This window comes from Thunnus thynnus, chromosome 8, assembly GCF_963924715.1.
Source record: "Thunnus thynnus chromosome 8, fThuThy2.1, whole genome shotgun sequence".
Lineage (NCBI taxonomy): Eukaryota > Metazoa > Chordata > Actinopteri > Scombriformes > Scombridae > Thunnus > Thunnus thynnus.
Window position 1 is genome coordinate 7,580,366 of NC_089524.1, and position 16,828 is coordinate 7,597,193.

Sequence of the window (16,828 nt, forward strand, 5' to 3'; positions counted from 1 at the left end):
CCGCACTAACGGACTGCAGTTTGACAGTACAACAGGTCTCTTAAATATTTTATTGGAAGAGTGAAATGCATTATGCAAGTATTCAGTGAGTTTTTGTCTAGTACATCCAACTGTAATGAGTTAAATTCTTAAGTTTTATTCTCAAGGTTACCACTTTTTGTTAAAGTTTTGATTACTGAAGGGGGTAATACAAGGAATTAATTCATTTTCCATTCATTTTTCTTGCACTAGATTGATTTCAAGCTAACAGAAAAGTGAATTTGAATGTTTATTCCTTTTAAAATACGATATTAACAGACCGGAAAGATAATTTGAGACAATTGAAAAGTGCTGTGAGTTTGTAACGGCTAGTCACGGGATACTGTGTTAGGAGAAAAACACGGTGTGAACTTTGTATCCTCTGATCAAACAGCTGAATACTGTCTGTCCATGTGGAAGTAAGTAATTACACCACATTTTCTACTGTAAAAAAAAAAGCATTCATTTATATTCACACATTAAAATCAGCACAGATCAACTTTTTATTTTATTTTCCCTTTGAGAAGTTTTCCAATGTAAACCCAGTGCTTGTCATCTCTCATTGCCTTAATTTATTCAAAAGAATTATCAAACTGGCAATACTTCTTCCTGCTAAACTTGCAAAAAAATTAATAAAATTAATACAATAACAATATAGCAGTTAATATTCAGCTCTGGCTTCATTTAGTCCTTTTTCCATAGTGTTTTCTGAGGAGTTTACAGGGCCTCAAAATGGTTTGCCTACTTTCTTTCCCCCCTTTGAAAACTGCTAATTTCATTACCAAAACCCTTCTGCTTTCGTAGCTTTAATTCTGCACAATATCCCTGCAGATGTGCCCGCAGAAAAATCCCTGCAATGGGAGACTAGTCTACAAAACAACAGCAAGGAAAACTGTTGGGACAGCGTGACGAGTGAGATTATTTTTTGAATATAACTGTTGTTTTTTATTTTTGTCCCACCAGGTCTGTATCACTGAGGGCCCCTTCTACTGAGGGCTTGGGGGAAGCCAACTCTGCGGTAGCCTTCGTGGGAGCTGCACCAGTGTGGACTGGGTTGAAGGGTTTCCAGGGCTTGGATGGGCAATGGAAGGGGTCGTCATTCACAGCTTTTGAAGCTTTGGAGGCTGACGTGTCTTCCTCAGATGATTCCTCCTTGGTTGAGACCTTGACGGGGGGTGGTAAGGGTTGAGATGGACCAGTAGCGGGATGGTCGAAAATAACGTTCCTGAGCGGAGACCAGCCGGGAGGACGGCGCCTGGTTAATATCTGAAGAAAAGAATACAATATGTGGATGAATAGGTGGATTTATACCTTCATCACTGCCATAGACTTCTTCTGAATTGCTCACATGGAACATTTTCTAACTGAATAATCATTTTAGGGTGAAAGTTTGGCAAAGCCTTTAGCACTGTCACTATTACTGTCTAATTCATAAGCTCTCAAAATAGTTCAAAATGCAGTGAAAAAGTTAAAGTTTATGTAATTCAAAATAGATTTATTTCAAATTGAACCAAGACACAAAACTTAATGACAGGCTGGTGAATTTGACGCAAGAACTGAATATTCTTCTGAACAGTTGGTGGAGAAGAAAATTAAAATTAAAGTGAAAGGCTTAAATTTGTCAAGAACACAACTCCAAATTAATTCTAATGTTGGTTTGTGTCTAGTGGTTGTGTGGATAGGGAATTATTTGCTAATAAATTTGTTTTAAAGCAATCCTATATCAGAGCTGTGGGTTTGTCATCAGGTTGTTGAACTTTTCTGACCCCAAGTGGCCAAAAAAAAACAATGAATTCCTCCAGTAAGTTCATATAAAAGTGGCTAAATTCTTACCGTAGACAGTGCACCTTGTTCACACTGTAACTCGGCATCTGGGGCCTCAAGTCTCCATGGTGCTACATCCACTGTAGAGTTACAGTTAAAGAACTCCTGCACACACATAAATACATAGAGGGAGATACGTCAGGTCAAATAAGCCTGGAAGACATCACATCATATCAGTGATGATGCAGGTTCGGTATCCATGTTTACCGCATTCTCTTCATCAGGGACACACAGCTCGTTGAGGTCTTTGTGTTCAGACTTGGCGCAGGTGGTCTTCTTCACATCAAATCTCAGCTTGAATCTGAAACCTGCAACCACCTGCACGGATACACACACACACACAGTATGGTAGGAAAAATAGTACACATTATCTTCACCTGACATTCTTCCCACGTCATTGCCCACCATTGCACCCAGTCTCTACCTGTCTGGTGGCTTGGCCGATACTGTGCAGGGTGAACAGGTGTGTAGACTCAGAGATGGAGTTATACTTGGAGATGGAGGCGGAAAGAGGAACCTTAATGTCCTCTGAGTTCGTATCAATATCCTCGGGGCAGCCCAAACAGGAAGCTTTCTCCGGGAAGATGTAATCATCTGGAGGAGGAAATATATCGTGAAAAGGAAAGAATGAAGTAGAGATTAACTATTAACTTTGTAGCTGGAATACTGATTAGCTTAAATTAATAAAGCTTCCCATATAAATGTTTGATAATATGAATAAATGGGGAAGTGAGCAGAGGATCGCCAGTTCAATCACCCGGACGGGCAGGATAAATCTGGGTGGGGAAGAAGAAACAGCGCCTGCCCCTCCCTCATTACCACCACTGAGATGCCCTTGAGCAAGGCCCTTAACCCCAACTGAGCTCCAATTGAGCTGTCCAGTGGATGGCAGATCAGACTGTGGTTGTACTGGGCAGCTTCCAGGTGTGAATGTGTAACTGTGTGAATTTGATCAGGGTGTTCCTGATAAAGAGAGCATTGCTCTAAGAGAAACTCCCCTGAATAAATACAGGTTAAAAAAAAAAAAGAGGTCAAAGCTACGGCAGCATAATGCTGCATCCATCACGAAAAATATTCATAGTAGTTATATCACAAAACGCTCTCATTATTTCACAAACTGAATGTATCTCATTAAAACAAATGTTATAACATCAAGTTATAATACAAGTTATAGTATATTTTTCTCATTGTCAACAAATCACATAAAAAGCTAACGATGTGTTTGTTCATCTCTCTGTCTTTAGCTCCCAGCCCCCCCGAGCGCATTAGTTCCTTCTGAAGATATAAATCTTTGAAAAACAGCTTATGAATAGATTGTTTCATATTTTTTTAAAACAGCTGGGCACTGTAGTTTTTAGCAAATGGTAGTCAAATAGGAGTAAATAGTCTATTAGCTGGGGACTATTTTCAGCTGCAAATTAAAATGCATGTATGGAATTGACTCAAAATAAACTACATATTGTAGCTGTTTTTAATAGTTTTTGCATAATAATGGAGCTCTATGGCACAGAGGAATACAATATGTTTTCTCTGCACTGGTCAAACATTTCAGTTACATTAATTCATTGTTGGTTTTGTTCTTTTTAGGTGATTTGGGTCAGGAAAGTATTGTCCAAAATTACCTACGTGAAAACCAAATCTTTTTTAACACCCATTCACACATTGACTCATGTGACTCTGATGACTCTCACATGACACCTGGGTTAACTAACGAGATGTAAAGACCCCACACAGGTACACACGCAGGTAACTGCCTCGGACTCCTGATCAGTCAGAACTATAGAAAAATTTTGGATCAGAGGCGAGACGTCTTCAAGAATCTAATGCAAGTCCAGCTGCCCTCGACTTAATGTAGGTAAAAGAAGCTGTCACTACACCTTCATTTAGCTTTGGAGAGCTTATCTAATAATTAATTTACAGACAAACAGGTTGAGTTGAAAGTGTCAAGGTCAGCAGCCACGACTGAAATGTAATGTTAGGTATCATCTGCGTAGATGTGATAATTGATGTTATTGCATGTTGTAATAGTTATAGTCTGTAGCTACATAAAATATTCATCAATCAAAAGATTTAAGACTGATTTAAGACCAGATTCATGTCATATTTTTAAAGTAGGTGCTGATGATGTATCCAGCTTGTTTACATAATCTATTTTAATATTCCTTAAAGGTAATTTGTTCAAGGCCAGACCTCACTGAAGCACACAGATATTACTTTATTATGAAGAGGACTATTTCAACCTGAGTCATGAAAAGCTGCAAAATATTTTGGGGAATATTTTGGAGGTCAACTGTGGGCTGATTAGGTAAACAGAGTAAAGTCTAGACTAAGTCGCTGCCTTTTATGGCGAGATAAGTTAATATTATGCTTTCTTTATCTACAGATAGTGTTGATATATTACCCAATCAGCCCTCTTTGTATCCTCTGTGCTGACCAGCACACATTTTCCTCTATGACTCACTGTTTTCTTAATGAGAAATTCTGTATTTTTTCCCGTGATTAACATCTGCCGTGGTGGACTATATCAATTGGACGATCTGGAAATCTTTGTCTATGTCTTGCTCGGTGAAGTTTTTTTTTATTTTACTGGCAGAGACGGGACTGGAAATGTCCTGGTGATGAGCCACTGGTACTGTAATTAACGACTCAAATGAGGTCCTGGAAAAGTTAAAAAAATCTTGTTTATTGAGACCATTTTGAAAAAAATACCTCACTTTAAATTTCTGGCAAAATAAAACCACTTCTCCTTTGAGTGTCCCAGATTATTCCACACTACAAAAAAATGAGGCGATGTGAATTGATCACACATTGTATATTTAAGTAAAAATGTCTCACTGCACTGGAAGCTTATTCTGCTGGTTTTTACTTTGTGTCATAACTGTGAAATCAATAATGTTATGCAAAAGTTTAATCTCCCGGATCCATGTGAGATCATTTATTTACTCACCTAGCAGGCAATCCACCTGTTCAGTGTCTGTTTCTGTGTCTGTCATGTAGACTGTGGCATTGCATGAAAGGGGCTTCTGCAAGAACAACAGGATAGATGATATGATTATGATTGGTGCTAATAACAGTCAATATGATTGTATAATCCAAATATTTACATTATTTACTGATTCCAACTGCAAACAATACTCTCTGCTCCGATTGCTCCAAATAATCAGGTGTCACATTGAATCTGCAGCTTAGTACAGTTTATTTTAATTTAACCTCCACAGAAATAAATGGAGGACTGTTTTTTTCACTTCTAAATTGAGATTTGTCAAGAACAAGAATATCAGCAACTCTTTCTCATCTCATTGTCATTACCTTGCGTCCTATAGGCAGATAGTCGCAGTCTGTCCAGGGTTTCTTGCTGCTTACTTGACAATCACTCCTCCTGCTGGTGAACTTCAGTGAGTACACAGAACCTGAGCTGTTCTCTGACTGGAGAGGGACACAAAACACACACACACACACACACACACACACACACACACACACATACACACACACATAATCAGTATGTACCAGGGGTCAAAGTGTTTCAGCATAATTTCCTAGAATTTCTTGCTAATCGTCCCACAGCTTCAATTCCCTTTTGTTTCATCATCACTCTCCGGTTTCAGCACTGTGTGGATTTTGTCCATTAGATCAGTTCACATCAGAATATTTTCCACAACACTGCAAAAATGTTGTTTTTAATTCTATAAACTAAGATCGATTTGCACATGTAAAAATAACTTTGAAGTATGGCTACTTTACATCAATTTCATGTTTTTTTTTTTTTTTACTACATTCCATTTATTTTATAAACATTTATCTGACAGGAGGCTACAAATATTGCTCAGATTAACATGCAAAACATGCAATAAGCTCATAAAATGTTATGCATTCCTGTAGTTAAAAACAACAAGACAGAAATAATTAGTAAGAAAAGGATTTTTCTGCAAAATTTGTAGTGACAGTTTGAGTGACAGATAATAGTTCCTCATATACTGTATCCTCACTAAGTTTGTCTGTGCTTTTACTATATATTACATTCCCATTTTTATATGTATGACAGTGGCTTTATATGGAGTCGTTTGACAGCTACAGCAATGAAATACAGGTAAAACAATAATGCAACACTGTAGAAGCAACCGTTCACCAATAAAAACTACAATAGTTTAAAGAAAATCTTGCAGCCAACAGCCATTCTCTGCAATTTTATAATCTATACTGCTGGAATATTAGCAATACTTTGTAATGTTTTCCCTTTAACACCTTCTCAGATAATAACGGAAATTACATGTCATAAAATTCTGGGCACAAAGCCACATCCTTTTTGCAGCCGCCGTACCTTGCTGGCTGATAGTATCTGATAGAAGGCCAGCTTGTGTCCGGTAGTGAGCCTCTCATTGAACTTGTGCACAGCGCTGGTCACAGCCTTCTGCACAGCTGGGTCATCACAGAAGATGAGGATGCCCGGCCGGACCTCCACTGTCTCCTGGAAAAGGAGAATAATGACGAAATCATTACAACTTCCAAGAACTAATAAAGCAGCTCCTAATCTTTGGACCTACTGAAGTAGTCACAAGATAAATCTGAAGTGGAATCTGAAGAAGAACACAAAATTAGGTTTGACTTTTCTCCAGTCTTTGCTTTTTTCTGGTGAAATACTGATAGTCTTACCTTTTCTTTTAATTAGACACACTCACACTTAGTCATACTGCTAACAGCTCATACAAACTGTTACAAGCAGCGGTGGAACGTAACCATGTAGATTTACTCAAGGGCTGTATGTTTGTACAGTTTTGTGGTACTCTCCTTGTTTATTTCCATTTTCTGCAATTTAATACTATAATATATGCACTGCACGGTATATCTACTACACTAAATTTCATCTGAAAATATTGTAGTTTTTACACCACTACATGTACTTGACAGCCATAGCTTTTTACATATGAAATTTTACACACAAAATATGATTATCTTATGAAATATGATGCACTGACACAGATTAAACTGTTGAAAAGTTACATCAACATGCCTCTTACATGTTAATAAAAACTCAATAATGTGAGAGTTGCATAACAAGAACTTATACTTTCAATACTTGTAATGTCTTTTTTTCTTTCTTGCATGCAGGACTTTTATTTATAATATAGTATTTTTATTGTACAGTATAGCTACTTTTACTTCTTTTACCACTGGTGAGGTAAAACAGAACCAAAGAACGCTGCACTTTGATTGAATAGAAGTCAGTTCCAGAGTCAGTTTTTATTTTATAAAGTGACATTTAATTACTCAAATCTGTAGCTGTCAGATAAATCATGTTTATAATCCAGAGATGAAAAGTAACTTGTTACATTTACTCAAGTCTTACACTTAAGTACAAGTATTTCCATTTTGTGCTACTTCGTACTTCTACTGCACTTACATTTCAGAAAACTGGACTTTTTTTATCAGCTAGAGTATAACAAACAAAACAAAATCAATATTTTCCTTGGAATAATATTGGACTTTTTAGTAGCAGTTAAGCAGTTAGCTCCACTCCAAGAAACTGCACCTTTAAAATGCTATTTACATAATACTGAATCAATAATAATATCCAATTACGTAATGTATTTAATTATGTAATACATTCAAATCTGCAGATTGAGTAATTTTACTTTGTACTTTTAGTTTTTGCTATAAATTTAATAAAGATTTGCATGCAGGACTTAAATTTGTTCTGCAGTATTGAATATTTCTTCTACTGCTGTCATCTCTTTGCAGCCTAATAGTTCATCTGGTCTTGCAGTGTAATCAAGGTTTAATACCAGAAAAGCAACTAAAAATTGTAATTACAGATTCTTTTCTCCTTACCTGCCCCAAAACTGAGCTGTAGAGGCACAGCAAGCCCAGCACATATAAGCCGACTCCACTCCTCATCGTCTGATCCTGATGGATGTTCGGCTCCGCTCTGCTACGAGACATGAAGGAGTGATATTTAAGAAATGTTAGTGCATGTCATGTACAGATGGAAACCTCCTAAGCCTGGCAGTAAATCAATGTTGCAAACATCTTATTTGAAGCTCTCCAAAAAATAGGAAAAAAGTATATAAAAAAAAAAAAAGAGCAAGTGGTGCTTACAGTTTCTGAATATGGAGGCCTTCTGTCGATCCTGCTGGGCTTGAAGAGGGAAAACTTGACTCCTCTCCGCAAAGGGATAGACGACAGAATGAATTTCTCCTGAAACTGTGGGCGGGAATCCTGCGAATAATGATGACACACTGATAGACACATACACAGAGGACAGGAGGGCAGAGAGGACACACACACACACACACACACACACAGTTATGATCAGTGGGTGAAAGAAAAGTAAATGTTTGCTCATTTGTTTGCCCTCCTACCTGTTGGGTCAATACAGCAGTCAGAGAGAGAGAGCATGTAAAGAAATGTGCTAACTTCCAGTATTAATGATTTTGGAGGAGCCAACATACCTGAACATGGAAAAAACACTACTTTAAATTCAACCACAGTAGACTGGATTGATGTGACTTTATAGCAACAAAAAATTGTCATTATTTAAGGGGCCGTTTTGTGTGTGTGTGCGTGTGTGTGTACTCGGTGGTGTGTTTTGTGTATTTTAACTGGTACTTTGTCCCTGTCGACCTTTATACCACTTTGATTTCTCCACTGCTCCTCTGTGAAATGTGCTCGGATGTTAGACTTCACATACTGTTGATGTATCATACAGATTGTGTGTTTGCTTTGCATTTGTGCAAATTACAAGAGTTTACCAAGTGCATTTAACCTGTCAACTGATGTAAACCAACCAAAATCTTCCACGTGTCCCTCATAGATAATTGGCTCTGTTACACTTGAGGAACTATTTTGGTGTCATCATGTATAGGTCTGTATGATCAATACAGTACGTTGGTCCTTACAGTGGCATATTTTGTGGAGACTATGAATAAAAATTGTGATTGTGTAAAAATCTAGACATTAGCAGGTTTTTAAAACCATAATTCTGCCCTCTTGTGGTTATTTATACGTAATGAAACAATGTGCTGATCGACATCACAGCTACAAATATAAATCCCCTGCAGAGCTGCAATGATTAATCGATTAGTCTGCAACTATTTTGATATTCAATTAGTCATTTAAGTCAATTTTCAAGCAAAAAATTCCAAACATCCCCTGGTTCCAGCTTCTCAAATGTGAGATTACATTATAGGAAACTGAATATCTTTGGTTTTTGGACTGTTGATCAGACTAAACAACACAATTAGTGACATCATATTTGGCTCTAGTAAAACTCTGATGGCCATTTTTCACTGTTTCCTGATGTTTTATTGACTAAACCATTAATCGAAAAAATAACTGGCTTTAAATCACATCAACCACTGGTTCCCAACCTGGGATTGACACCCACCAGGGGTCGCAAGTGAAAAAAAAAACAAGCTGGCAAATAAAAAAGATGACTTATTTTTAAAAACTTTCCTCTCACCTTCGCTTTTTATCTTGTGAATTACTGTATAATTTCACTTCCTCAGGACTCTAACCAATATTTAAAATGTAACATGTACAAGTTATTACTCTTGTTAAACTGGTAACAAACATATAAATGCAACTGATGATAAAAGGTCACAAGTCGTGTAGACACATCTCCATTTTAAGGCTTTACAAGCCAAGAAGTTCAGAACCACCACCACTTTGTAAACCACATGAACTATTACACTTGTACTCCCACAGAGCTCAAAATAGATGACTCATATGGAAGGAAATTAGAGTCATATGTGAGATCATTTTAAGCTGAAATTCAAACCGTTTTTATAAAGAAGGATCAGTCATGTGGTCAGGAATGAGCTGGTGCTTGTCACTGAGTTTTTTATAGTATTTTTTATTTCATCATTGTTTTGTGTGTATTTGATTGATGAATTTTGTGTATTTTAAAGGCCCATCTAGATACTGGCAGCAGGAGACATCTTGTGTCCAGCAGTTAAACTTTGGAAATGAAAAATATTTATTCTTATTGTTTATTTCTGATTTTTCAATAAGAGAGGAATATGAGGCAAATTAACTTTTTTTGTGTGGAAAAACCATGCTAGATACAGATTATCATTAAAAGCAGAGTATTTTTTATATCTTGAAACATATATGGAGGGCATTTTTAGGTTAATTGGAGTTTCAGAACATTTACATCATTTCAACTTTACTTTTCTTGTGATCGACAAGTTATTTAACACCAGTGGAGTTGTCCTGAAAGTCACACATCTCCAGCTCTAAGAGGGTTAAAACAAACCATCAACCCGTCCCCGATCTGAAAGAAACCACCCACTTTATGTGGTTTTTGACTTTGGTGGGTTTTCCTGTTAATCTTTTTTTATTTGGCACTGCTATCTGATTCCTTCCTGTAAGAAAACCTTACACAATATTTAATATATTATGGATTTTTGCTTGCATTAGTACTTTAACTTTACCATAAAATGAACATATGAACCTGTTTTTCTTTGCTGTTATTACTTTTGATTCAGCAAACTTTACCCACTGTACCCACTCATTAAGCACACTGAGTTCCAGCAACTGTTTTCACAGCTGACACATCATAGTTTCGGGTTGTATGACTGACATCAGTTCACCATCAGAGGTGTCAGCGGTCTCTGTCCCACCTCCTCCTCTGACACTTCACTTCCTCTGCACAAGTCATTTAAGTGTTTAGTACATCAACACAGTTTCACATTTACATGTCAGACCACAGCTGCAGCATCTCCACTGTGTTTCTAATCTAGTGGCATTGTTTTATCATATTGTGTGATTTGATTCTTTTCTAACCATAATGATGAGGGGTTACGCAGGTGGATGGTGTCTTTTCTTCCTGGCCGCCATGTTTCCAGGTAAGTTTGATAAGATTCAAATCTAATTTCACCCTCAGATGTTGGACTCTCATGACAGGCTGCCCCTTATGGAGTAATGGAAGGAGGCTTTCACACTCTTACCCACCAGTTTTATTGCATTTTTATCCCAAAAATGAATCACAATGTGGTAACATAAGACAGCTTTTCAAATGAAGCTCATGAAAATGTTAAAAATGGTGAACCGTACATATGATATGACATATAATGACACATATGTTGAGTTTTTGTCAGTTCAATAGTGGTCAGAGGGACATTTCTGATGATTTATTTGTTTTTAAATGTGTGAAATTAAATGATAGTGTTCATATTGCCGTTATATTGATTTACCGTCTCTTTAAAGAGTCATATTTCCCTTAAGTAGCTGTCTGCGTGTCTGAGCTGTTAAATTAGGTTTGCTGTCGGTGGTTTCCTCTCCTACATGAAGATCGTTGGTTTACTGACACCTTTGGTGGTCCCACACTCTCTTCCTTTCGTGCTCTGTGGTTTAAGTAAACAGAGGACGTGTGAAGATGATTTTAAAATGACCAAAACTCTTTTGCAAGATAAATGTCAATGCAATGTCTTTACTTTTGTTTACCTACATCCATTTATTTTCAAATATCTTGGAAACAGGGGTCATTAAAGAGAAGACATTTGTGTTAAAAGGTGTGAAGGCTTCAACAGAACACTGTCAATGTTTAATATTGTGTGTATTATTCTAAACAAATACTGTGGTTGGTTCTGGGTGTTACTTTTGCTTTTGTCTTACTAAATATAATGTTTCACTTGTGTTTTGTTGCAAAAATGAAAGAATTTCATTAGTTGATGTGTTTCTTTTTTGGGGACAAAGAAGAGGACAAAATGTTGGATTTGTTTTTTCTATCTGCTTTACACTTTTAGCATCATTTGCCATCACAAGATCATCTCAAAGCTTTGGTTGTATATGTGTCGGATGAACAGAAGCCTTTTCCTGCTTTGTTTCCCACCAAATCCAGTCTGGTGGTTCATGTGAAACACTCTCTAGATCCAGCCTAAGAACTGCCAAAGCATCGCCAGTTGGAATGTTTTATGGATCTTGAAGTTTTTATATAACAATTTGTAACAGATAATAAATAGACAATAAGAGTGATAGGTTTCTTCCTCCATCAGGTGACGGCTCCGCCCAGGCTGCTTCCCGCTCTGAGCTCCACTCTGAGGCTCAGATCTACCAGCCGCCAGTCCTGCGGCCCTCTGAAACCACTCCTCCCACAGGTATAAAAGATCCCCTTCATGTCTTACAAACTTATATAATGAAGCCATCTGTTGTAGAAAGGATGTTTGCTGGAGTAGTGGTGGAATCAGGACAAGCTGCACTAAAGTTTTATTCAAGAGATGAAATAGATAAACATAAATATGAAGAAAATGCTTCTGGTTGCTGTCAGCCGTCATGCTGATTGGACTGATTTTTTTTTTAGCACTTTGGAGATAGTTGGCTGTGTCAGCATATCAAAACTTTTGGGAACGTTTGATCAGCACATAATGAGTCTGTGAGATTTGAAATAAGTCAAACTGTGTAGTTTAATGTCTGAGATGCAATCGGAGTGAATTGGACTCTCAGGAACTTACATGAAGTTTATATCTCATATAAAAGGCATCATTATGGTAAGAGTTTAAGTATATAAACTTAAACTGTATTCAATCAGTTATGGTAAGAATAGATTAAGAGTGGCAGGGATCCTTTTAATGTTGTTATAAATCAAACTATATGGATCTATATGTTTGGACAATCTTGTCATAAGATTGTATACAGATGATCAGTGTACATTACTGATAATTTCAAAATTTGTGTTTCTACTGTAAATATGAGCTGAGATATTAATACAATGACCATCTATGTAATTGTTGTCATTATTAAGCTTAACTTTAATTAATAATGAATGTCATATCACCTATCATCTACAAACAATTATACAGTTTGACATATGAATTATCTCAGCAGTACAACAACTGTAAAATATCAACCATCAAATATTTAGATCTGCGTATATTTACTGTAACTCGAGAGAACATCAGTGAGGCAGCGACCACTTGCAGTAACAGTATAATATATTCTAGCACATTTGGTTTACTTGCATTTCAAGGTGCATTCGACACAGTTTACAGTTGTGTTTTTAGACGTAAACAGTGAGAAAGGAAGCAATTAGTTGGCTGCGAAAACAAGATCTTAACTTTGCCACAATACTCAAAGGGAATAATAGCAGCTTATAAAGGATCGAAGGAGCAAAAATATACATATATCTAGAGGAGACAATGTGTAGAATGTAAAACTTACATTACATTTGATATTTGAGTGGGATGTGTGTGTCTGTGTATGTCTGTGTGTGTGTATCTTTTGTTTGCAGGGACCTACATGATAAAAGACAATAAAGGGAACCCCTGCATCAAAGCCACCATGGGAGCAGAATACATTGTCCTCGAGAAGAAGGTTAGAGGCTGTGACTGGCTCAGCACTGTGTGTGTGTGTGTGTGTGTGTGTGTGTGTGTGTGCGCGCGCATCTGTCGGGGTACATTTTTGAATATTGTTGTGCATGTTTGCCTCAGTGTGGTTTTGTTTCACTGTTCAAACTGTAAAAATCAGCTTTTTAAAAGCACTTGTCTGTCACATTTTTGCAAAAATTAAAAAACCTATTGAGAAGAAACATTTATAAGTGACACTGTCTAGTGATATAAAGTAATATTTCTCTCTTGTGTGTATTCAGAAGACCTGGTATTTCAACCTGGAGCCCTCCAGGGTCATATCTAGTGGTAAATGTGACAAAGACACTGCTGTTCTGTCTCTCACGCTGCCGGGTAACGCTTCCAGTCTGCAGTTCACCTTCAGAAAGGTACAACAACACATTAAACAACGTACTTCATATGCATATTCAGAGTTAAGCCAGTTTTTCTCTTTATTTACATCTAATCTAATTTTGAGGATGCAAAACAAAAAATGTGGAAGCAAATGTTTAGTAGAAAAACGACACTGTAGTTACAGTTTAGTGCAGAGAACAAAAAATTGTTGTCATAAACCAAAACGTCCAGATGTGCAAAAGTGCCACATGGACAGTTTGAGGCCCAGAAATGTGCTAAATTTCAGTCATTATGAAAACAATAGAGATGAGACGTTGCTCTTCCAACGCTAGTAGGAAATTAACTTTAAAATGTGTCTGCAAAACTGCCAAGAAAAGCATTTTAACTGTTCAGATCAGCACATAAAGAGATTTTCATCCATGTCGAGAGAAAATGTGACATTTCTCTTTTGCTCTTTATGGAAACCAAACAAATATTCAAGACATATAGTTTCCATATTAATTTCACCCAAGAACATAATACATTTGCACAGAGCATCAGTGAGTCCATGAGGTACATATCGAGATCAAAATATCCACAACAAATGATGACATGTTTGTTCACTTGTTTAAAAATGTGCAGATTTCTGACACTACTTCATTTTTCTATATTTTTGTCCTCAGGAAAAGAGTCTCGTCTACGTCAGCAAGCTGACTGCTTACGTGTCTCCTCTGCCTGTCTGCCAGGGCTGCGCCAGTAAGACCAGACAGAGAGAGGACAGAAAACATACAGCTTCTATTTCTGATTTGAAACAATAACATGTTTGTCCTTGTCTTTTTATTTTCTTCCTCCCAGATAAGACTTACTCAGGTTTAATGGCAAATGTCAAGTTGTTTGGAGCAGCTGATGGTAAGAGCTTCAAGTGCAAATCTGAGAGTCTACTTATGACCTCGTCTGCCCTGAAGATCAGGCTGGTCCCTCTGCAAATGCAAGCCTTCGGTGTGCCCAAAGAACAGTATGGAAAAGGTGACTAAGCTGATCATTTGTTGCAGGGGTAAATAACACGGCAGCTTAAGTCTGATGATCTGTAGAAGCTGCTGAAACTCATTAATAAATATGTTTCTGGAGGAGGTCTTATAGGTAAATCAGTTCTCGCAGACAAATTGAAGTTGCCTGAATCCTGCTAGGTCAGAGAATTCAAAACAAATGTGATTCTCTGATCCCTTCACAGCTCAGCATAATAATCTTGTATGTGCTTCCTCTCTGGAGTTAAAAAAACACCAGTTACATGAATATGAATGCCAGTTTAACAAGGTTTTCCATGCATAGAAATACATATATTTTCACATACAGTATATGAACCTCTGTGGGTTTTGAGCTTGTTTTCTATAGCAGGATCACTTTTTGATCTTGCTTTTTAAAAGACACATTAAAAGGCTGTTTCCCATCCTTTGCAGTTGTGCATAGAACAACCTTATTGGTAGCTTTAGTTTGTGAAATCCTTACCACTCTCTGCTATTAGCTTCTCGTGTATTTTTAAGGCAATACAAAAGGGGCCTTCAAAAACTATGCATGATGAATCTCCATGTCTAGAACAGGCTGGCTGCAAGCTGTGCTTTCTATCAGGTTTTATTGTCTTTATTTCTATCAGACATCTGTGCCAGAAACAGGAAGATAAAATAAATAAAACGGAGAGGCTGGTTTGTGACTCTTTTTATTGATTAATGAGACAGGCCTGTCTAGATACACTATGAGCTGCCCATTTTTGATTTTTGAGAAGGCGACATGGTTTTGAAGGTGTAATAATTTTCCCCATTGGACTGTGTTTAATACCAGTGTGATTCTGCTGCAGAATGGTACATTTAATCTAAATCTGTTGGTGTAGTTCTGCACAAACATGAATGATGTCACACAAAATTGAGTTGACAAGCAGTAAACCTACCTGTCCATCCACCGCAGCTTCCTTGGAACAGTCCACCTGGAGTGTTTATGAGGTTTACATGCTTGGTGTGAATGTGCACAAATTGCTACAAATACAGACTTATAACGCCACAAAAGTGATTCAGATTCTGAGTGAATTAATGACATCTTTTCCTCCACCAACTCCTTGTCTTTGTACTCAAACCCCTGGTCTTTACTTATGTTTAATCCTCTTCGCTTATTTTCCAGAGGTGGAGTGTTGGGCTGATTTTGACAAGAGGGTCATTCCCATCATGATCGGGGCCACAGTGGTGACCATCTGCCTGATCGCTGTGCTGACCTACTTGTTCATCAGAGACCGCCCCAGACAAGGCTACAACAGGTTCTGAACCCGATGTAAACCTGGATGCAGATACGTCATACTCAGTTCCTGTTACAAAAAGTTCTCAGATTTCCTCTACTTAACTTGTATTTGACTTTTTTTACTCCAGTGCTGCGTCTGATATCTAATACAAGCCTAATGTCTAATATTCAGCCTGTAAATGCAAACAGTAGGCCTATTGTTGAACTTATTTATCTGACTATTCTTTCTTTAACTTTTTATTTTTTTTAAATTTTACATTCTCTTTGTAACTACTTACTACCTGAATTTCATTTGTCTTTCATTCTGCTTTCAGTGATACTTTTTGTCATCTGCTGTTTGTTGTAATATCCTGATTTGTTCCATATTCAACAGTTATTTAATAAAAAGAGAAGTGGGCTGAAAACTAGACATGTAGAATAGAATGTGATTTATTATAATATAAAGCCTCAGAGATATGAATTGAAATCAGAATCGGAAATAGGTTTTTTATTAAGTACACATACTTGGTGTTGTGTCGCATAACCATCAAAAAATCCTCTTTGTGCTATTTTCTTGTGATTGCACTCTTGCAGTATAACACCACACATGTCTTTGGTAACTCATAACCTAATATCGCTTGCAACTCTACCCATACATCATCCCAGTATTGTCTCAGAAAACATCCTCCAGCATGTCTGTTGTGTAGATGAAATTTTACTTTTAGTCTCGACAGTAATGAACTATATTTTTCCAACAGAATTCTTTCCACATCCTGGAGCTTTATTGTATCTTGCATATATTGTACCAGTCTTCTTATAATAATAAATAATTGTATTTTGAGTTATATTTCCCCATTCATGTTTAATATACGAAGTAAAGATTAAGATAAAATGGGATAAGACTTTATTGATCCTTTAGAGGGGAAATTTGCATGTTACAGCATTGCAGGAAACAATAAAACAGATAAGAAATACACACAACAAAATAATATAATATATGCATACATATATATATGCATACATATACATATGCATACATATATATATGCATACATATATATACATAATCA

The 16,828-nt window shown here is 37.0% G+C and overlaps 2 protein-coding genes across 3 annotated transcripts; one reads left to right on the forward strand and one right to left on the reverse strand.

Annotated features, from left to right (window-relative positions):
* Positions 1-36: 36 nt before the first annotated feature.
* kng1 (kininogen 1) lies at positions 37-8,113 on the reverse strand. 2 transcript variants are annotated; one of them, XM_067596308.1, is made up of 9 exons: positions 7,939-8,113; positions 7,672-7,771; positions 6,164-6,310; positions 5,152-5,268; positions 4,790-4,865; positions 2,267-2,436; positions 2,050-2,160; positions 1,852-1,947; positions 37-1,284 (listed from the first exon to the last, which is right to left on the reverse strand). In XM_067596308.1, exons 2-9 carry the CDS (start codon positions 7,735-7,737, stop codon positions 964-966), a joined length of 1,104 nt encoding a protein of 367 aa, XP_067452409.1. In that variant the 5' UTR covers positions 7,738-7,771; positions 7,939-8,113; the 3' UTR covers positions 37-963. The 2 variants fall into 2 exon arrangements, with proteins under 2 accessions (XP_067452409.1, XP_067452410.1); XM_067596309.1 differs by having other exon boundaries at positions 7,672-7,768; positions 7,939-8,045.
* Positions 8,114-10,512: 2,399 nt separating this feature from the next.
* Positions 10,513-16,018, forward strand: lamp3 (lysosomal associated membrane protein 3). The gene is made up of 7 exons (XM_067596304.1): positions 10,513-10,688; positions 11,838-11,939; positions 13,070-13,152; positions 13,427-13,552; positions 14,180-14,252; positions 14,352-14,522; positions 15,666-16,018. Exons 1-7 carry the CDS (start codon positions 10,631-10,633, stop codon positions 15,803-15,805), a joined length of 753 nt encoding a protein of 250 aa, XP_067452405.1. The 5' UTR covers positions 10,513-10,630; the 3' UTR covers positions 15,806-16,018.
* The last annotated feature ends 810 nt before the right edge of the window (positions 16,019-16,828 follow it).